This window comes from Pelobates fuscus, chromosome 3 (genome assembly GCF_036172605.1).
Source record: "Pelobates fuscus isolate aPelFus1 chromosome 3, aPelFus1.pri, whole genome shotgun sequence".
NCBI classification, from domain to species: domain Eukaryota; kingdom Metazoa; phylum Chordata; class Amphibia; order Anura; family Pelobatidae; genus Pelobates; species Pelobates fuscus.
The window spans coordinates 267,724,576-267,747,542 of NC_086319.1; the positions used below are offsets into that span (position 1 = coordinate 267,724,576).

The window sequence follows — 22,967 nt, forward strand, 5'->3', positions numbered from 1 at the left end:
TGATGCTTTGCCATGATTATGGGTGTAAGAGCATTATGGGGGATGTAGTCAACAACATCTGGAGTGCCGAAGGTTGCCTATCCCTGCGACTAGTGTATTGTACTTCAATATATATGTATTTCTTGCAGTGCAGTAGTTAAATGTGTTTCTGTGTTTATCTCTTGAAGTGTACAGGCAGTGTGGTCTATATGTTGCAGTGTGTTGACAATACGTGTGCAGTATTGCAGTGTTTGTATATCTGGTTGAATGGAGGGAGTATCGTGTATATAAATGTTTCTCTCTTGCAGTGAGAGAGGTATGTACATGTGTGTGTGCAGTGTGGTATTTGTGTACTTCTTGTAGTCGATTGGCAAAACTGCATACCATAATCCTGGCTGTGTTCTAGCCTGAGGTTACTTTAATGGTATTAGGGATTAAGATTTCTACCTTGCCCAGAGACCTAGCAGGCTGGGAAATTGCTTATAGCTTTCCTTCACACTTCGTGTTCATCAGTATTTCTCAAACATTGTTTAAAACTCCTTAAGGACTCGGGTCTGACATGTCACTGATTATGAAGTGGTTAATACTCCTTATTTTTGCAAATTTGAACACATGCATTCAGTACATACATCATGTTAAACATTGTTAATTATGCATTAAATCGGTTTTCAAGTTCAATGAAAATTATACATATATGTGCATCTTTTTCAGTAGAGTCAAAGTGCATTATTCACGCGTATCACATGCAGTAGAGTGTTAGAGCATTATACATGTGTATCTCTTGCAGTAAGGCGGCAGTGCATGATATATGTGTATTTCTTGCAGTAAGGCGGCAGGGCATTATATATGTGTATCTCTTGCAGTAAGGCGGCAGTGCATTATACATGTGTACCTCTTGCAGTAAGGCGGCAGTGCATTATATATGTGTATCTCTTGCAGTAAGGCAGCAGTTAATTATACATGTGTATCTCTTGCAGTAAGGCAGCAGTGCATGATATATGCGTATCTCTTGCAGTAAGGCAGCAGTGCATTATATATGTGTATCTCTTGCAGTAAGGCGGCAGTGCATTATATATGTGTATCTCTTGCAGTAAGGCAGCAGTGCATGATATATGTGTATCTCTTGCAGTAAGGCAGCAGTTCATTATACATGTGTATCTCTTGCAGTAAGGCGACAGTGCATTATACATGTGTATCTCTTGCAGTAAGGCGACAGTGCATTATATGTGTGTATCTCTTGCAGTAAGGCAGCAGTGCATTATATATGTGTATCTCTTGCAGTAAGGCAGCAGTGCATGATATATGTGTATCTCTTGCAGTAAGGCAGCAGTTCATTATACATGTGTATCTCTTGCAGTAAGGTGACAGTGCATTATATATGTGTATCTCTTGCAGTAAGGCAGCAGTGCATGATGTATGTGTATCTCTTGCAGTAAGGCAGCAGTTCATTATACATGTGTATCTCTTGCAGTAAGGTGACAGTGCATTATATATGTGTATCTCTTGCAGTAAGGCGACAGTGCATTATATATGTGTATATCTTGCAGTAAGGCGGCAGGGCATTATATATGTGTATCTCTTGCAGTAAGGCAGCAGTGCATTATATATGTGTATCTCTTGCAGTGAGGCGGCAGTGCATTATATATGTGTATATCTTGCAGTAAGGCGGCAGGGCATTATATATGTGTATCTCTTGCAGTAAGGCAGCAGTGCATTATATATGTGTATCTCTTGCAGTGAGGCGGCAGTGCATTATATATGTGTATCTCTTGCAGTAAGGTGGCAGTGCATTATATATATGTATCTCTTGCAGCAAGGCAGCAGTGCATTATATATGTGTATCTCTTGCAGTAAGGCGGCAGTGCATTATATATGTGTATCTCTTGCAGCAAGGCGGCAGTGCATTATATATGTGTATCTCTTGCAGCAAGGCGGCAGTGCATTATATATGTGTATCTCTTGCAGTAAGGTGGCAGTGCATTATATATGTGTATCTCTTGCAGCAAGGTGGCAGTGCATTATATATGTGTATCTCTTGCAGTAAGGCGGCAGTGCATTATATATGTGTATCTCTTGCAGCAAGGCGGCAGTGCATTATATATGTGTATCTCTTGCAGTAAGGCGGCAGTGCATTATATATGTGTATCTCTTGCAGTGAGGCGGCAGTGCATTATATATGTGTATCTCTTGCAGTAAGGCAGCAGTGCATTATATATGTGTATCTCTTGCAGTAAGGCGGCAGTGCATTATATATGTGTATCTCTTGCAGTAAGGCGGCAGTGCATTATATATGTGTATCTCTTGCAGTAAGGCGGCAGTGCATTATATATGTGTATCTCTTGCAGCAAGGCGTCAGTGCATTATATATGTGTATCTCTTGCAGTAAGGCGTCAGTGCATTATATATGTGTATCTCTTGCAGTAAGGCGGCAGTGCATTATATATGTGTATCTCTTGCAGCAAGGTGGCAGTGCATTATATATGTGTATCTCTTGCAGTAAAGCAGCAGTGCATGATGTATGTGTATATCTTGCAGTAAGGCAGCAGTGCATTATATATGTGTATCTCTTGCAGCAAGGCGGCAGTGCATTATATATGTGTATCTCTTGCAGTAAGGCGGCAGTGCATTATATATGTGTATCTCTTGCAGCAAGGTGGCAGTGCATTATATATGTGTATCTCTTGCAGTGAGGCCGCAGTGCATGATGTATGTGTATATCTTGCAGTAAGGCAGCAGTGCATGATATATGTGTATCTCTTGCAGTAAGGCGGCAGTGCATGATATATGTGTATCTCTTGCAGTAAGGCGGCAGTGCATTATATATGTGTATCTCTTGCAGTAAGGTGGCAGTGCATTATATATGTGTATCTCTTGCAGTAAGGCGGCAGTGCATGATATATGTGTATCTCTTGCAGCAAGGCGGCAGTGCATTATATATGTGTATCTCTTGCAGTAAGGCAGCAGTTCATTCTACATGTGTATCTCTTGCAGTAAGGCAGCAGTGCATTATATATGTGTATCTCTTGCAGTAAGGCAGCAGTTCATTCTACATGTGTATCTCTTGCAGTAAGGTAGCAGTGCATTATATATGTGTATCTCTTGCAGCAAGGCGGCAGTGCATTATATATGTGTATCTCTTGCAGTAAGGCAGCAGTTCATTCTACATGTGTATCTCTTGCAGTAAGGTAGCAGTGCATTATATATGTGCATCGCAGACAGTAAGATGGCAGTGCGCTATATATGTGTAACTCATGCAGTAGGGTGGCAGTGTGTTATATATGTGAATCTCGTGCTGTAAAATAACAGTGTATTAAATATATATAGTATTGGAGCAGTGTGGCAGTGCATTATATACATGTATTGCTTGCAGTATTGTGACAGTGCATGATATATGTGTTTTTCCTACAGTAGGGTGTCATGCAGCGTGGAGGCTAAAATGGCCAATTATATGGCCAATTATAACTTCGTGATTATTCAGCAACTGGATGTTCTCTTGGAAGAAAAATTAATCCAACCTGCCCTTTTAAAATAGTTTGCCAATTTACCTTGGTAGCTTTATTAACCCCTTAAGGACACATGACATGTGTGACATGTCATGATTCCCTTTTATTCCAGAAGTTTGGTCCTTAAGGGGTTAAAGTAGTAGATTCTCCCTATTTCTACCCAGACTGTGACCCAAAGACAGGCAGGTGCACAGTTTCATCAGGTAAATTTTAAAGGGGCCCTATAATCATAGTATCAAGGGAAGTCCCATACATCCATAAGGGAATGTGATGGAATGTATCCAGTGTGGAATATTGGTGGCAGACATGTTGAAGCTGCTAGGAAGGTGACAATAAATTAAATAATGATGCATTATAGCAATGCTATGTAGAGTATTTCTGAATAAATTTATGAACATGTCAGTATAGCATTAGAAGACCAAACCAAGATCCACTATTATCAGCTAGGAACAGGCCACAGTGGACACATGCTAGACTGTAGAAAATTAGAAAAACATTGCTTGATCTGATGATTCTCGATTTCTGCTATGACATGCTTTGGTACGGAATTTCATTTAAACAACATGAATTCGGATCATGTATATTCCTTCGTGGCCACAGTCTACCCCATCTTCTAATGGATACGCAGACAGTATAAGATGCCATGTCACAAACACACGTCATCTCAAATTGGTTCCACAAATGTATCAATAAGTACAGTGTTCCAGATTTCAGTCCAACAGAGCACCTCTGGAATAGGAACAGCCAATTAACAGCATGAATATGCAGCCGACAAATCTGTAGCAACTGTGCAATGGGAACTCTCTGTCAACTCTCTAGAAATGGTTTCAGCACCTTGTTGAATTCACGCCATGAAAAACTCATGCTATTAGGGTTCAAATAGGTCATTCACAGTATGCAAAAGGTTTACCTATTAAAGTAACTAAGTAAATATCAATTTCTTGAAGCGGGTATCACATATGTGTCTATCTCTTGCAGTGGGGTTGCAGTGTCCAGAGCTCATTTTGAGAAGCAGCCTCCATCTAACCTGCGGAAATCTAATTTCTTCCACTTTGTGCTGGCTTTGTACGACCGGCAGGGGCAGCCGGTTGAGATAGAAAGAACTTCCTTTGTGGACTTTGTTGAGAATGACAAGGTAAGTGAAAAGAACACCCCAAGTAAACACATTTTAAAGTTAACATCCAGTTGCACCGGTTTCTCAGGCAACACCCCTCTTCTCTGTCTCTTGGTTTTGCACACAACACCCTTGTCTGTAATTTTGTAGATTTTTTTTTACATAGCTATAGATTTATTTTGAATTAATTTAAAGTTAATTATTTTATTTATAATTTATTTTCACATTACTGCTGATGGACTCTGTTTAGTAGGACACAAACTTGCATGACCCTTGAGTTTAGCAAACAGCAACTGGTTGCTCCCACAGTTTGGTAAATGGCACAACTAATCTATGCCCCTCGGATGACCCTTGTTTGACAGAAAGGTCTCCTCTTTTAATTTCACTGGTCTCCCCTTCTCCCTGAATTTGGCGCCATGCACGCCCCTTTCTGTCCTATCTGTAAAATGTATTTTTTGCTATTTTCACTAGGGGCCACGATACATTGATCTCATCAACCTTAGGCTGTAGTGTTTACCATCCGTGCTGTACCATCTGTACTTTTAAAATTACCTGCTAACAGAAATGTATTGACTAAGTGTACATATGCTCAAGTGAGAGGTCAAAATAGAAAGAAAATTAAAGAATCAATTCTTCGTATATTGGTGGTACATATAGATATGGAACTCATTCACACACACACACACACACACACACACACACACACACACACACACACACACACACACACACACACACACACACACACACACACACACACACACACACACACACACACACACACACACACACACACACACACACACACACACACACACTTTATCTTAGTTGAGTATACCCATTAGAATATACAAATATATATATATCTCTGTATAAATAATGTATGATTACTATACATTTAATGCACTTTCTAGCGACCCACATGAAGACATCATGAAGCCATGTAAATAATTTCCCCAAGGGTTTAGCTTTTTGAATTATTTCAGGCATTAGTAAAACCATGCAATGATATAATGCAGAATAATTTTATTTTAAGGAACTGAGCACCGAGAAAACCAACAATGGAACCCACTACCGACTCCAACTCCTGTACAGCAATGGTAAGGCCCTGTCTAGCTACCCACTTCTTACATAGAGCTCTTTATGTGTATGTAATAACTGTTCCAAATTAGATTGTCTTCCATAGATTAGGAATGGGTTTATAATAGCCCAGGCTATTTTGTAACCAATAATAAACTTATATCGCAAAAGGGATTTTTAAAGGAATGCATCATTCATTGTGCTGCCCCTGCAAAACATTATAGCATATATGATAAAAAATTTAAAAGACCTAATTCAATTTAATGATAAGCATCTCTTACTTGCAAAATATGTTAGCACATTTTTTCTTTGTAATTACTTATCTCTGCCAATCCTTACAAGCCTCCATATTAGACCATGGCCCCTCCTCCACCTTACTGTACATAACAGTTTATTCGTTTTGTGAGAAGTATGTCATCTTTGTATATTTTACTGATTTATAGTTTTAAAAAAACATAAAAACATCAAGCACAGTGAAGCCAGGCAGTACATCATATCACACGAAGAGTCCAACAAAAACAGGACAGGTAATGTGGAAATACCCAGACTTTTAGCCATTAGCCAAGATATTGGCATTCTCTTGAGGATGGCCTATTGGCTGAAACGTTAAACTACTTCCAGGTATCTGTCCTACTATTTTTGTGCTCTAAAAAGGGTTATCATTTGTAATCTCTGTAAATCAGCTTTGCTGGGAATATACACAAATGGTTTAACTAAGTATTAGCTTGTATGATTATTAGAAATGACCTTCACAATGGTTGCATTCTCAATAAATATTCTCCTTTTATAAAAAATTTTTTTTTTAAAAATCACTGAAGCATACCTAAATAAAGTGGCCCTGTGACTTTATGGGTCTTTTCATATATTTCAGTGCTCTAAAAGGGACATCCTTGCTTGGTGTGTGGTAGCCATGGGGAGAACCTAATGGGAGATATACATACTTAAAGCTATCCCTCGCGCATGTCACAATTTTTCTTCTAAAGCCTGTCTTCAGTTCCTAGCGCTTTATCCATACAGTTGTACGCGTGAATGGTTAATAATACCATACATAGATCTATGGAAGTCACCACGAGGCCCTCACAATGACTCGCACAATGCGCAAGAAGTTGCCTTTTCCCACAGCCTTCGCTAGCAATGCCTGTGAGGTTTGGCAAAATTTTACTGCCGAAACTCCATCTTTTGTCAACTTCAGACTTGACCATAAGACAAAGTAGTTCTTACTGTGTCTTGTGATATCTGTTGATTGCATTTGAAATTCTGTGAAAATCCAACACAGTCAATATGAATATTTATTAAAGAGAGTTTATATTTATAAAAAACTAAGAAATGACAGAGCCGCTTTATATGTTCTGCGCACACCAGTGTTGTTTGACTAACTAATGTTGCACCCTACAGAGTAATGTCATGGACAGTGACTTCCCAGAGAATTGAGATTAAAGTGGTTTTCATTGTGCTTGATGTTTTCATATTATATGTTTGAACATTTAAATGGATACTATATTGCACATACTTTTAGAAGCACCGATGCATAATATATTGTGCAATTCTTGTGAAGAATAAAGAGTGCATGTTTTACTGCATCACTGTCTAAACTGGTAAAACAAAAGATCACTGGTCGCAGAACATTGCTGTCTGGTTGATTCAGTGAATTTGAAACTGACTATGAAAATTAAAACTTTAAATCACAATATGTAAACTAGAAAAATCTCAAACACGTCTTTTTTTAAAATTAATGTATTTTGACTAAAATCCAAAACTTCCTGCGTAATTCCTAACCATTCCCATTTTAGAGAATGACCCTGAATCTCTTCTCCCCACCAATGTGTTCATTCTATTTTACAGGTGTCAGGACTGAGCAAGATCTATTTGTGAGACTTATTGATTCGGTTACCAAACAGGTAAGGACTCATTCTTAAAAAAGAAACTATACCATATGTTGAACTCCACCATAGGAAAAGATGTAGCAAAAAGGGAGTAATAAAATATATATTTTCTTTATTGAATGTCCATGTGAATAAAAATAGAAATGTAACAATTTTAGCAGATCAAACAGTGAAAAATGAAAAACGGTGCATAAAGTTGGGGCTAAGATATACCACATGTCTGATGAAACAGAGCACGTTTTGATTGCCCCAAGAACACAGTTACCAGGACCAGGAGTCATTGTAACTTATGCCTCACTGATCCACAGGAATACATGCCCTGTGTGAAAACATCTAATTAGTGACACTTCTTTGTTTTGCTGCATGGTTTAAAAGACCTCTAAAGGCACCCAGCCCACTTAATCTAATTGAAGTTGTCTGGATGCAGTGGCCCTTTAGGTGTTGATATAACAATGTTTACATTGCAGGGTGAAACTCACCTGTAGTGTCTGACTTCCTGGCAGTCACTGGAGGTGCTTCTGCTGAATAGCCAAGTCAGATTTGGTTATTTAATCAAATGCTGCTTAAACAGAGCAATTGATTGGTGCAGCACAGTGTATGCTATCCCAATTTGGAAGCAGTGGATTGGCTAAGATCATCAGTTTTGATGTGCTCAGCCAGGGAGGCAGAGTGGTCGTGGCAACAACAGCGCGGCAAGGGAGGGGACCCCAGGGTGGGCTTGAACATGTAGATAAGTACAGTAATCTACTTTGCCTAATCAGAAACCATATTAAGGTTTTGCATTAACTTTGTATCCTTGATATTTCTTGCAGCCCATAGCATATGAAGGACAAAATAAGAACCCTGAGATGTGCAGAGTACTTCTCACACACGAGGTCATGTGCAGGTAAGAACAAGCTCACTCATACTCAGCTTGTAATTATTATAGTCACTATTAGCAGGGTTATATACTAATGTAAGAATTCAAAGTGAATTTCAAATTTAGCACTACTATTACTACTACTCTGGCCTTAAATTTGAAATTCACTTTTAATTCTCACTTTAGTGAATAACCTTGTGAGTCTTGGCATCGTTGACTCTCGATCACAGTCTGACCCAGTTATCTTAATCCAATTAAACTGAAGCAATCATTGGGATGGATTGTGGCTGTCACCTGTTTTAAATACTTCCAAAGTTCCAAATACATACATTGTAAAAAACAACAACAATCCTCTACAATGCTATTCATCGTGTTCCCTCTCGGGAATGTTTGTGAGTTGCTCAGATTAAAACCAAAAATAAATACATGGCTAATAAATAAAATTAACAACCATGCATAAACTATTCAATTACAATAAGGCTGTTATAACAACTCCTTTAACTGTTTCATTCCTGGTCTACACACAATAAATGAGTACAAGGAACAATGACAAGGAATTAATCTCAGGGTAAGTGAGTGAATAACTATGTAAGGAGTGTGACAAAAGGTCAATAGTTGCAAACTAATAAATCAAAAATGATCACATTGTTTGATAACTACAGCCTTTATTAACATTCAATAAGAGAGAAATTATAAAGTTTAAAGGTCTATCAGAGTAAATGACTTAAGGGGAACATGGGGTGACAAGGCACTATCTCCTTAGTCATATTAATTACCACTTGTGATGGAGTTAATAACATTATACATTTTATATTAATGGTGTCATGTGCAGTCTAACTAATTCAGGACATGAACAAAAGGCTAATTAGTTACTGCATCCAATTAATAACTTCCATCTCATCACAAATTAGAGAATTGCCACAGTTTTCACCAGGAACTCTCAAAAGGTGAAACTTATCATTAAAAATAAGTTTAGCCAGAGGCAAATGCTACAGAGGTGTGTTCATTAGGAAGAGAACTTGGAGCTGGGTAATACAGGTAGCATATATATAGACATCCTGAATTTAATTCTGGTTTTCATAAACTGGATGATGAGATACCAACCGTAGTGCATACTTTTTAATTCAATTATTACAGTTAAGGAACTTTGCACTAAACAACCTCCCTAAGATAACTAAACTGACTACATAGTTCACTATCCTGGATACGCTAAGCCAGATCTGTATACGTTAAGCCCAAGGTGGTGTAAAATTGAAAAAAGACTGCTGTGGAACTACAAATTCCATTATGTTTTGACATACTTAGGGCTGTCAAGGCATCAAGGAATTCACAATTCTACAACAGTTGGGCATCTACCATTTGGCCACCCCTACTCTACAACTTGTTAATATTAAGAAGCTAGTACTACCCAAACCATGGAGCTTTCCTAGACAGTTCTGCAATTCTATCGTCCCTCCTACCCTAGTCCAAATGTATCAAACAGTTACATCTACTTATGGGTACACTGTGTTTAATGAAAGTACCCTTTATTGCCACAGAGCAGATTAGTGCTGAAAAGCCCCTTTTCCTGATTAAGTGTTAAGGACCCAAAAATGATGGATGTAAATTCTTGATAATCAAGAGACAGACAACCAAGGGGCATTCTGAGTTTATACATCATCCCATCAACTGAATGGGGGATTGCCACTAGCCTTTCCCACGTGTTACCTCCCAAAATCATTGTAGTGATAGAAGGTAATGGAACATATAACAGTAGGGATTGTCAATACCATGACCCACTACTGAGTCTCCGTGCAAGAGAGACCTATGTATGGTTTAGTTCCAAATTTTTACCTATTCACTAGGACCTCAGGGAGCCAATTCACCTGATCATCAGAATGTCCCAAAAGTTTTAAATAACATAATGAATAATACAATTATTTATTTATTTATTTATAAAATATTTTACCAGGAAAGATACATTGAGATTTCTCTCGTTTTCAAGTATGTCCTGGGTCCACAAATCATTGCATTGTTACAGTTAGTGTACAATAAAATGCAAAAACAATATCAATATACAATATATACAAAATTTAACATAGAACAGGTAGGAAATATATAATCAACCATGACAGGTGCATTCTGTTTTGAGGTATGTAGAGAGGGATCTCTTAAAGGACTTTAAGCTTAAGGAAGATTTTAATTTGTGCGGGAGGTCGTTCCACAAATGCGGTGCTCTGTAGGAGAAGGAGGATAAGGCTGCTTTCTTTTTGTATTGAGGTAGACTAAGTAAAGTGTTGGTACTGGTTAAAAGAGTTGATGTAAAAAATAAACATTGGTCCACAAACAAACTATTTTTGAAAACACAAAAATAAAAAAGAAAATAAAATGCAAAACCTCTTGAGAGATGGTATGTTAACAGATGTGGTAATCTAGAAAACAGAAGGGGGATAAGAACGTGCTAAATATATAGAGAGCACACATCCTATAAGTGATAAGCACCATAAACACTGGAAAATGGTTCGGCACAAACTGAGAGGAAGGCAACTGCATATTCTTCACACAGTAACCACGAGAATAAGCCAGTAGTGTTTATGGTGTGTAATATTTCTACCAGTCAACAAATTATTTTATTAACCTCTAGAAAGATAGTGATAGTCAGTGTTATCCATGCAGGGAATAGGCTGTGGTCTTAAGGTCTGAATAGGTCCACAGGTGGTGTATTAACCAAATATGCTATCCCACCACCAAAATATGATCCAATTGCAATGTCATGCTGGGGATAAAAAAATAAATAAAAAATAAATAAAAGGAATAGGTAGTAGATTCATAGACTTGATTCTCAAAAGAGACATCAAATGACTAATTAGTGAGGAAACGAAAACATAAAATGAACCCATTATTGTACAGCAGGTAAGATGAATTTGAATACTACTGCAAGAATACTATTCTACCAACCTATTTCTCTAATACTACCATTACCTACTGTGTCACTTTACCCCACTCCCTCTAGCATGTAAGCTCATTGAGCAGGACCCTCAACCCCTCTGTTCCTGTGCGTCCAACTTGTCTGGTTATAACTACATGTCTGTTCGTCCACCCATTGTAAAGCGCTGCGGAATTTGATGGCGCTTTATAAATGGTAATAATAAAACATAGCTAAATGATAATACAGGACCTATTCTTTTTACTTGTCAAGCACCTTGGGACAAGACATGTTAGTTCCTGAACTCCCATGTTCCTGTATGTGAGCGGTAAATTACATTTTTTTTAAAGGGAACCGGCTGAAGGAGGCATTGTAGGCCCTGTAGCTGCTTATTATGACAGAGACACTGACAGCACATAAAGCACACAGCTGGGACTCTGTACAGGCCGAGGCTGCTGGTCACCCTGTCCCAGCACAGACAGATGGTGAGAATTTACTCACTTTTGTTATGCAATCAGCAGGAGCAGAATGTAACACAAAGGCTGCCAGCAGCCAAGCCTGGAGTATCATGTCTGTATGCAAAGCAATGTGTGTGTGTGTGTGTGCAAAGAAACACTGATCTGTCTATAGCACACACTCACACACTGCACTGTGTATAACACAGACTAAAACAACACAGTGTTTATAGCAGAACCACACACTGCGCTGTGTATAATACAGAGCTACACACTGTGCACTGCGCTGTGTATAACACAGATCCACACAACACAGTGTATATAACAGAACCACACACTGCGCTGTGTATAATATAGAACTACACACTGCGCTGTGTATAACAGAACCACACACTGCGCTGTGTATAATACAGAACTACACACTGCGCTGTGTATAACACAGACCGACACAACACAGTGTGCATAACAGAACCACACATTGCGCTGTGTATGACACAGACCCACATATAGCTCAGTGTAGAGTAGATCATGATTATCAGGGTTATTTACTAAAGTGAGAATTGCTGGAAAAAGTTACAAAAAATAATAATTTCAAGCCAAAATAGCTGACATGGAAGCGTAGATGACTTGTAGAATTCTTCCAACATTATTTAATAAATGGCATCATTGTATCCTAATTGCTCATATTCCCAGGACAACTGTCCCATCCATTGCTATCAGTGGCTGCCTGCCTTTTTAATACACATAGCAATACATTTTCATGTTTTACTTGCTATTTAGTATAATACTGTTCACTACTCACAGACATTCTTTCCCTTTACAGTCGATGCTGTGAAAAGAAAAGCTGCGGAAATCGAAATGAGACCCCGTCAGACCCTGTCATTATCGACAGGTAGGACATCCACAAATACAATGTTTGGTTATTCAAGTATATATATATCTACATGATTCTGTAAAAATGTAGCCAAAGACTCCTAGCTGAACTTATTTAACCAGACCTGTACATAGTTGGATGAGTCAAAGGTTGATTTATTTAATGGTGGAAAAAAGGCAAATCTGTAACTTCTTGTGAACCCCCAAGAATGTCAGAAGGGAGACAGGATATCAATCAAACATGTCACAGAAATGTATAACAATATTTGGTTTAATGCTGGTCATCTATTTAATTATAATTCTTCAAACTTGCTGAAATGTGATTTTTGTATGTTGTGTACATCTTCAGTGCAATGTATTGTATGATTATATATATATAATCTGATATATATATATATATATATATATATATATATATATATTTATATATCAGATTAAGTGCTGCAAGTGCTACATCTCTACAAACAAGCAATTTTTTGCTAAATTTTTCCTGGTGAAATATATTATAAATAAATAAATTGTGGTCTTCTCCTGCAAGACCCCCATCTATCCAAAGCCTCATGGACATTCCTGGGGCCATCTGCTATTCTCATCTCTGCATCCCGCTGCGTTTTAAGATTTACATATGCACAATACATCCGTGGACATTCTGAATCACAAACTGACACAAATACATTACACTAAGACACTAACATGCCCATAATTATGCACACAACCGCAGACAAACACCAACACTCAATAATAAACATATATTTCATTCAGAGATACACAAATACATATATACACAAACATACATATAAATACATAAAATACATAAGTATTACGTTTCTATTACATGTACATTAAAGAGTGGGATCCTCGTCTTCAAAGGTCTCCGTTCTCCTGAGTCTCTGGTAATATTAGAGAGGAATTAAATAAAGCTAGTTTACTCTAGATCCCAGAAATAGTCTTTATGTATGAGGTATGTGGTCTAATGATATTTAGGTTGCTCTTTTACTTGTGGGGTACATGCAATTGCCTTTAGCTCTCTCTTTGTCAATAGTGACACCTTACTACTGGTAGATGAAGCTGCAAGGAAACTGGGGTCTATAGAATATCTACCTTTATCTCCATAGGTCTTTTCACACATTTACAACAAGATATCATAAACAACTATGACACATCAGCCAACTATTTGTCTTTTTCCATTGCATTATTTATTTATTTATTTATTAAAAATTCTTAAGAAACGCAGTCTTATTACCCATAGGGTCTCGATGCGCATACCAGCAATAAAACAGACAAAACAATATCCAGCAAACAACAGCATTATAATCACATGCATTTGAACCAGGTTAAAAGTTTCATGTCATCCCATACGCCTGAGCAAATAAAACTGTTTTTAAGCTCCGGCGAAACTTCAGTAGATCATTCTCAAGTCTTAATGTCAGAGGCAGGGAGTTCCAAAATTGCGCTCCCTGAACATCACTCGTTCTCCCTCCGCACTTTTTCTTTTTAAAATTTGGAATCTTCAATAAGGCTAAATCAGCCGATCTCAAGGATCGACTGGGAGTATAGCATTAACCCCTTAAGGACACAACTTCTGGAATAAAAGGGAATCGTGACGGAATATTATCAGCATGTAAAAGACAAAGTATCCCTGTTTTGTCTTATATCTTCTGATTGTGTTAGAATTTGGAAGAAAACTTTCTTTCATGTAACTTATATCTAGACAGGGTATCAGCTTCTGATTCAGGTAAATCTGAGAGTCTGCACTTAAACATGTTCAGGATTATTCCCCAAGCTCTGAATTTTAGCCAATTAAGACCCCAATTCAATATATTTGGATAAGCTTTTCAAATGATTTAATATTGTTGTACAAACTCTTAAAATGTTTTAATTTTTTGAAAGATACTTTAATATTTTTTAATATATTGATATGTTTGAATATACGTATGTTTTGATATTGTTAATATTTTGGAAAAAATAATTTAAAAAGTTTATCCAAAATATTAAATAATTTGAAAATCTTATACAAAAATATTAAATCAAGGCCTAAATCCGATTTGCAAAATCCAGGCAAAAATAGCGCTGTGCTGTGAAGATATTTTTTTCAGAGCAGCTATTTTTGCTCCAATTTTGCATTTTGTATTTTATTAGTTAAAGTTCTGAGTTATAAGGACACTATAGTAACCCAAGCAACTTTAGCTTAATGAAGCAGTTTCGATGTATAGATCATTCCCCTTCAGTCTCACTGCTCAATTCTCTGCCATTAGTCATGTCCAATACATTTTTATTTTATATGATTTGTTTGATATTTATTTTAAGGGGAATTTATTCAAAGTATCTAACAAAACTATAGTAATTTGGAGTAATTTAGAAAAAATATGGCGTGGGCTAAGGTTAGGGTGAGGATGGTTTGGAATAAAGGGGGTGTTTCGTTTATGGGAACTTATGGATGGGGAGGTTTACATAAAGGAGTGCTTGCTTAGCAGGTCCCTGTCTTAAAGAAGCTGTGAACTGTAACTCCCATGATTCTCTTCCTAATCTTGCGTCCCGCAGGGTCTTTATACCTCCTCAAGTGGCAAGATTATTGGGAACTGGAGAAAAATGAGCAACATGCCAAAATTGTCATTGCTGTGCAGAATGTTATGTGTTAGTGAGCGATCGCTAAGAAAAAGCTGGAGTGCCACAGCTGGACAGCGTAGAACTAAAGTTAACCTAACTGCAGCTCAATCAGTGTTCTCTCTAAGAGCTCTAAGAATAATCCAGCAATGAAACAGCTACCAAATTAATGTTTAAAAAAATAAATAAAATCTACTTATCACATCAAGACATAATACCAGCCGCGGAGTTTAGAAACCTTCCTTTTTTAACTGTTTCAGCTGTACATTGCTCACAAATAAATTCTTAGAGGAAACCATGTTAATTCTACAGTTTATTTGACATTGCCTTCCAAGTCAGATTGATTTTTTTAGTATACAGCAAGGAATACATGGGCAGACATCAATATCGAGAGCACAAAAGGTTTAGAACCAGCAGTAGCATGTTAAGACCATGGATACTTAACTTACAGCATTTGACAAGACATCTGGAGGGAATAAAATGGAATTAGTGTGTTATATTGTGTCTCACAATCCAAAAATGATCTTACAGCAGTAACGGCTAACACTGGCACTCCAGATGCTTGTGATTGGCATGGTATCATGGGAAATGTAGTTCACAACCATCTAGGGTGCCATAGTTAGCCATCACTGCCTTAAAGCTTAATGGTCTTCTCTGCATGCCTATAATAATTCTATGTGATAATACTGGCCACAGAAGTAGGTTAAATATGGTGCCATGCAGTCATTTTATATCATTTGTACAGTGTACCACAATTCTGGCATACACATTAATAACTCTCTATAATAAGACCAGTGCAATGTCCTTATAGTACCAGATATAATATGTGAAGTTATGCGGGCACATCTGTAATGACTTTCCAAGGTGGGAGCTGGCAGGCAGTTACAGAGGAACACTCACACAGGAAGCAGTGTTTATTTTCCTAAAAGAGCCTAATTTATTAACCTGAACTAATGTCCTGCACATGCCGGGTTCACATCCCACACACATGCACACATACACAGGTAATAACAACCACTGTGATACTGGAGACAATTTATCAGATTGATGGTAAAATCCTGACTGTAAATTATCAAGACGGGCTCAGATGGTACTGAATTTCTACGTAACACATTATCTATTGACTGCAGATTATCAGGACAGGCTCAGACAGTTCTTTGTTTATATATAATGTAAGGTGACCTGACTGCAAATTATCAGGACAGGCTCAGACAGTGCTGGATATATATCTAATGTAAGGCGATCTGACTGCAGATTATCAGGACAGGCTCAGACAGTGCTGGGTTTATATCTAATGTAAGGCGATCTGACTGCAGATTATCAGGACAGGCTCAGACAGTGCTGGGTTTATTTCTAATGTAAGGTGATCTGCCTGCACAGTATCAGGACAGGCTCAGACAGTGCTGGGTTTATATATAATGTAAGGTGATCTGACTGCAGATTATCAGGACAGGCTCAGACAGTGCTGGGTTTACATCTAATATAAGGTGATCTGACTGCTTAAAATCAAGATTAGGTTATACAGTGTTGGGGTTGTATCTAATCTAAAATGATCCAATTGTAGATTAATAGGACAGTTAGTATGGGAGCTATCTCTAGGTGTGTATATGTGTTTATGGTAGAATGTATACTTCTATTCCGAATCATTGTTAATGCCTGTGCAATGATAAAACAAAAATGTACTAGGATACGCTTCTCTAGATGCTGTGCAGTAATAACTAGTAAATATCAATCACTGGTGCACTGCAGGTACAGCTGTTAATTACCCACTTGAAATGTGTTGTGCTACATTAGCATGGTAAATTATTTCCAAGTTAACCTTTACATGGCCAATAACAGTTTAAGTGTCATTATCTGTCTTTAGAATATGCAGTAAATCCCCATCTCAATTTTAGTTAATTTTGTGTTGCAAACAGGAGGTGATTACAGAACATTTGATATTGATGGTAAGGGGTGTACAATTTAGAAGAAACCTTTTCGACATATAGCATATCATTTCTAATATCTTTTTTTTTTTTTTTTAATTCTTTATTTTTGTTGTGCAGGTAGGTACATTGTTAGGTCAAGCGCCACAACAGCGCACACTTTGAGTACACGGAAAACAGTGGCAGCAGTACATGCACATTTTTTAAGTTTAAGTATTAACAGTTCTATCTAATCCAAGAAGTATGCTGAACAATAGGTAGTACATAAGGTAGGTAATGGGGAAAAGTTAAGGAGTCATGCCTGTGAAGGCTTTCTAGGTATAACAAAGAAAAAGCAACGTATATGGATAACATTGAGTATGAGCAGGTGCGTTGCTAGGGTGAGGCTACGTACATTATTACGAACATGAACATTTTAAATAAAATAAGACTGGTTATAAACGGTGGTGGGCTCGTAGCTAGTAAATCATTTCTTTTTTTTTTTTTTTTTTTTTTTAATTCTTTATTTTTGTAGTGCAGAATAAAAATCACACATTTTGTCGTGCCACATCAGCCAACAGTAGATTCACAATACATAGCTTATACGTAGTGATGTAGTGAGAGAATCATGCACATTTTTTTTTTTTTTTAACAGGTATAACAACAAGATTAGAGGCTTGCTTAGTATATTTTGAAGGGTTTCAGGCATTATATAGACATTTCGTGTGTGATATATAGGATTAAGATTTGCTTAAGACGACACCTGTGCTACATTATCCTATGCATTAATAAGTTGATGCTATTTATGTCATACGATACACAATAGTGGTGAAGAAATGTCATTCTATTTCAAGATAGGTAAACAACGATCAAGCTGAACAAATAGAGGGAGATTTACTAAGCTGTGTTGGTCGCTTAACAGATGGAACAAGCTAAATGCTAAACATTTTATCGGTATACAAATTTAGTCAAAATGAGTAATGCATCAAGCATTGCAAAAGTCAGGCCTAGTATCTGTCGGTCAGGACATAGGCTGCTTACATCACAAATCATTTCTAATATCTTAACCCCTTAAGGACACAACGTCTGGAATAAAAGGGAATCATGACGGAATATTTCCATCATGTGTCCTTACGGGGTTAAAGGTGAAAAAAAGCATTTTGGAATGAAACTTCAAACCCTACCAACTGGATCCAACTGGATTTTAGTGTCTAAAATGAATAGAACTAAAGTGTAACTTTAGCAGTGGAGAATAAAAACCTTATTTGCAATATAGCGGTACCTGCCCTGCCTTATATGGGAATCTCATTTTTCGAATTTATCCTTTCAGGGTTTCTTTTCTTTGGACTGCCCCAGAAACCCAATAAAGAGTATCATATGTGCTCATAATAGAATAAAATGTACAGGCACCAAGTCCCAGTAATGTCATAATTAGATGGCAACAGTACTGAATTTACAATCCACTAATAATCCAAGCAGTGCCTCCTCACATGCCATTAACTGGCTGCCTATTCATGTGCCAGATTACAGAAGGTATATTTGAAGCCAGAAATATCAAAACATTTTCCCCTAACTGAGCATCATGATAGATGTAATTGACAAACATCTAGGGTGCTAAAAGTAGCCAACACAGGACTCGGTGACTGCCTGTGCAAATTCAACATGATGTGTGTGTGTGGAGATAAGTACTTCAAAGGTTCTTCAAAAATGTTTAGGATGTCAACAAAGAAGGAGTAATATCCCACAGGACCATAGACAGGTTACCATTTTGGGGCCACTCTTTCATGCTTCACAGAGAGAATAAGACCATGCAAATTTAGGGTTTCTTTTCTAATCCCTGGGCCCTAGGCAGCTGCCTATTTTCCCAGTTTCACTTTTTGGCTAAGTCTGCTCTGAATGTCAAGGATATCAACATGCAACTGCCAAGAAGTGTAGAGTTTTCAAAAAAAAAAAAAGCACAAAATCCTACGATCCTGCTGCTTTAACCAATTCACTACAGAAATTACAGGAATTGCATAGCCTGTGCTTGAAGGGGTCGAGGCAAATTAAAATCAATGCTATGTGAGATGTGCTTTTCTTTTTTATAATCTTTGGAGAGGTCTGGTGGTCACCTTAAAACAGCAGCTCCAATGAAATTCAATACAGTATTTGTACCAACCACACCACATCCAGTAAAAGAAACTTTCCCGATTAGAGACGTCTGTACATCTTACCTTTTACTGAAGATATATGTGGATACTATATAAACCATCACTGCTCCATGGGGTTCAAGAGTTATATGTGACCACAAAGAAAGTGGAGGTGTACACACATAATTAAACACTCACTAGGTTAAACCATCTAGAAATGTTATGTGCCAAATCTAAAACACTGCAGCAAACAAAAGGGAGGGGGTTGTCAAAGATGAGTGTTACAAAGGTTCTGGGAATAATCCTGAAACTTTACTGGACTCTCCCTAGAAAGACAGGAAATTATAAAATGTTGCTTCTCGGGCAAAGAAACAGCATGTTTTCCAGCCTCCCGTTTAATGAGAATTCTGCTATTTATTTTACAAATGAGACACTGAGTACTTCTTAATTAGAAAACAAGCCGTCTTGAGTAAACTGGAAAGATGATGCCAAATATTCAAACATACATAGCAGAGTTATACAACTGGCTCTGCTGATGTTGTTGGACCACATGTCCCAGAATCCTCTGCCAGCCGACAGTTTGACAGTCAAGACTGAAGACTGGGAAAGACTGGGAACACTCTGATACTATACATAGGGTGAGGTGAGGTGCTGCTCGCGTATAGAGAGCAGGGAAGATTGGCATATATACTGGGACAGAAGATCAGGACTCTATGAGAGTAAAGAATGGGTACCTGGAAGCTGACCAGCTCTATTACATTATGCCCCATTTAAAATGCTCTTATTGGCATTCTATAAACAATTCTAAAAAATTGTAATCCAATGGATATATTAATCTTAGAAAATAGAGTTACCATTTATTCCATGGGCATCTTTTCTGCCACGTTTCGCTTCCACCCATGGCCTGGTTTGTTTGTTTTAACACAACAACCTGTGTATTATGTGACGATGTACAGGAGTGTTTGCATATTATCAAATATTTATCCCATAACGAAAGAAGTTTATTGTTTGTTTAGGAGCGGACAATAAGTAGATCCTAAACTGGCAGAACATCATAGGAGTTATCATTGAACAAAAAACTTCAATGCAATGAACTGGTTATAGTGCCCCTACACGCATTGCACCATAACCCCATAACTACTACAATTAGCTGTAGTGGTTATAGAGCTTAGTGTGCCCTTTTAAGGTTAATATCATTGTCACGTCCCTTTAACTTAAAAATACATACAGGGTTATTCAATCAAATCGGAATTGCCCAAGTAATAATAGTCGACCTGGAGAAATCTCCAAATCAGCTATAATAGTTTCAATTATTTTTGGCTCTGTTTTGCTAGTCAGAATATATTCGTAAAACATTGGGATTTATATGACCCAGCCAGTGTCCTTTTAAGCTTAATCTCCAAATTATAGGCCAATTAGTTGCCTCCTCCTGTGAATTTGCAAAGATCCTCCACAATGAAATCTGCAGCCGTGCTTTCAAAGATCATTAAACAGTGACATTTCTTTAGTGCTGCCATTTATTTAATCGTTTTGCTTGTGTTGCGTTAAAATGCAGGCGATGAGGGGCGCCAAAGAAACCCTGCTATCAGAACAATCACTTGTTTTATTAAAAAGTGTAATTTACAGTATATTTTCCAACAAAATCACTTAAATTCAATTCCCTTCAAATTGTGCGATTTATCACCTTCACACTTTACAAATGTTGTGAACAGGAGGCAAATAAAATGCCAAGATTTGAAGATAATTGAGGTGATTATGCCACTTGAAATTCCTGTGATTTTGTTTGCCCTTTAGTATATATTCCCCTAGTTGAATGCAAAGAATCACAGCTGATAGGAGAGGATATTGAGTGTCTGTACACCATATGTATACGTTTTCTACTTGTCACCAAAGAACGATTAATCAATAGAGGATACAATTCTCAAATTCCTTATGTTAGCTAAGCACCAATTTTAATACCACAACCAACTAATAGAAAAATGGAAAAGACTTCACAAAGCATGAAGAAAGTGTTTATCATCATGTAGCTAAAATAGAGTAAATGCACATTTTATTATAGTGTAGACATCCCTAGTAGGCAGGCAGATGCCATGAGTGATGTCGGTATAGAAAGACATTACAAAGCAGTGACAATGACTTGATGTTTTATTCTAAAGCATTATTTACCAAAGTATTAATTGTAAAGTAAATCCTGAGTGAATTTTACCTTTTTATTTCCTGGGAATAATTTTTTAGGATTATTCACTAATGTGGGCATTGTCAAAAAGTCTAAATTAATTTAAAATGTTATACCAATGTAAAAATTGTAAAATATAGTAGGCTTAGGAATTTATTTTCTCAATTCTGGTTTTGTGGCCTGCAATTTGAAATCCATGTTAAATTCCTCACATTTCAAACTTTATTGAATAACAATTAAACCTGTTTCATTTCTCCGCAATTCATACTAGAGAATAATATGTGTTATTAAAGCAGTCCTAATAATTAAAAAAAAAAAACATTTGGAGGGGGTGGGAGGGGGGTGGGTGGGTGGGGGGGCGAAATGAGAAGGGGAGCAGAATGGGGTGTCTTTCCCTTTTGCCCCTATATCTTAATGATTATACTCTCCACCTTGACAGTTCCCTTAAATTATATTGTTTGTCTTTTCTTCCTTGTGCTGGATCTTAATTTCTCAACGCAGCCATTTTGTTCTCCTCTATCAATGATAGTTAGGAACCAGTTGTATTTTTTTTTTTTAATTAATAAAGCTTTATTTTCAACAACAAAAATAAAATTCTTAAAGGGACACTATAGTCACCAGAACCACTACAGCTCAATGTAGTGGTTGTGGTATCTAAAGCCTGCCCCTGTAAGCTGTGAAATTTAAACATTGCCATTTCAGAGAAAATGCAGAGTTTACATTGCTGCCTAGTAATACCTATACTGACAATCACCCAGACAGACACTAGAGGTGCTTCCTGTGCTGCTCAGTGTGCAGCACCTATGTTTAGCATCTCCACACTCTGCATTGAGGCGTTAAATGCTCCCCATAGAGACGCATAGATGCATTGATAAATAATGGAGCACATCTATAGTGCTTTTATTTGGAGGAAGCCCCATACAGCCGATTTGTTTAAGTGTACAGGGGCCATGGTCCTAACAGAACCAATGCATGGGCCGGCCCTGAATGTGGGTAACTTTAATAACACCTGAATTAGAACCTTGTATTGTCACGTTATGTGAAGTTTATAAGTAGTCCTTAATTTTCTTTATGTATTTTATGAAAACTCAAGCACTGAGGAACAAAAGAAGATATTCAGACACAGGGAGCTGTATTGAAGCAGATTAGATAAAATCTGTTTCTGGCAGTGTCAGAGCTCATGTCCATTACCAACAATTCTAGATGATAATATACCAACGAAACTCAATAACAGACACCAACGTGAAATCAAAAAGATAAATGGTCTCAGAGAGTACTATAACTGTGACACTTTAGTCAAAGCACTTTAAAAATAAATAATAGAGCATGTCTATAGTGCAATGGGTTCCTCTATTTGGATGAGGCAACACTTAAAGAAAAAACCCAGTGTTCAAATGTCGCCTCTCTGTTGGCCCAAATAAAGCACTACATAATCTAGAGAGGCGTTGTAATCATATTGATTGAATGCGAAAGCTACTACATAATTTCATGTTTTCATATATA

At 37.4% G+C, this 22,967-nt stretch overlaps 1 protein-coding gene across 4 annotated transcripts in view; it reads left to right on the forward strand.

Moving 5' to 3' along the window:
* Positions 1-22,967, forward strand: part of EBF2 (EBF transcription factor 2) — an 85,449-nt gene that overhangs the window by 6,699 nt on the left and 55,783 nt on the right. For all 4 annotated transcript variants that reach the window (XM_063448495.1, XM_063448497.1, XM_063448496.1 and 1 more), the window contains exons 2-6: positions 4,461-4,617; positions 5,633-5,696; positions 7,519-7,574; positions 8,372-8,445; positions 12,602-12,670. In XM_063448495.1, coding sequence (XP_063304565.1) covers positions 4,461-4,617; positions 5,633-5,696; positions 7,519-7,574; positions 8,372-8,445; positions 12,602-12,670 — 420 coding nt within the window. The remainder of the gene's footprint in view (positions 1-4,460; positions 4,618-5,632; positions 5,697-7,518; positions 7,575-8,371; positions 8,446-12,601; positions 12,671-22,967) is intronic.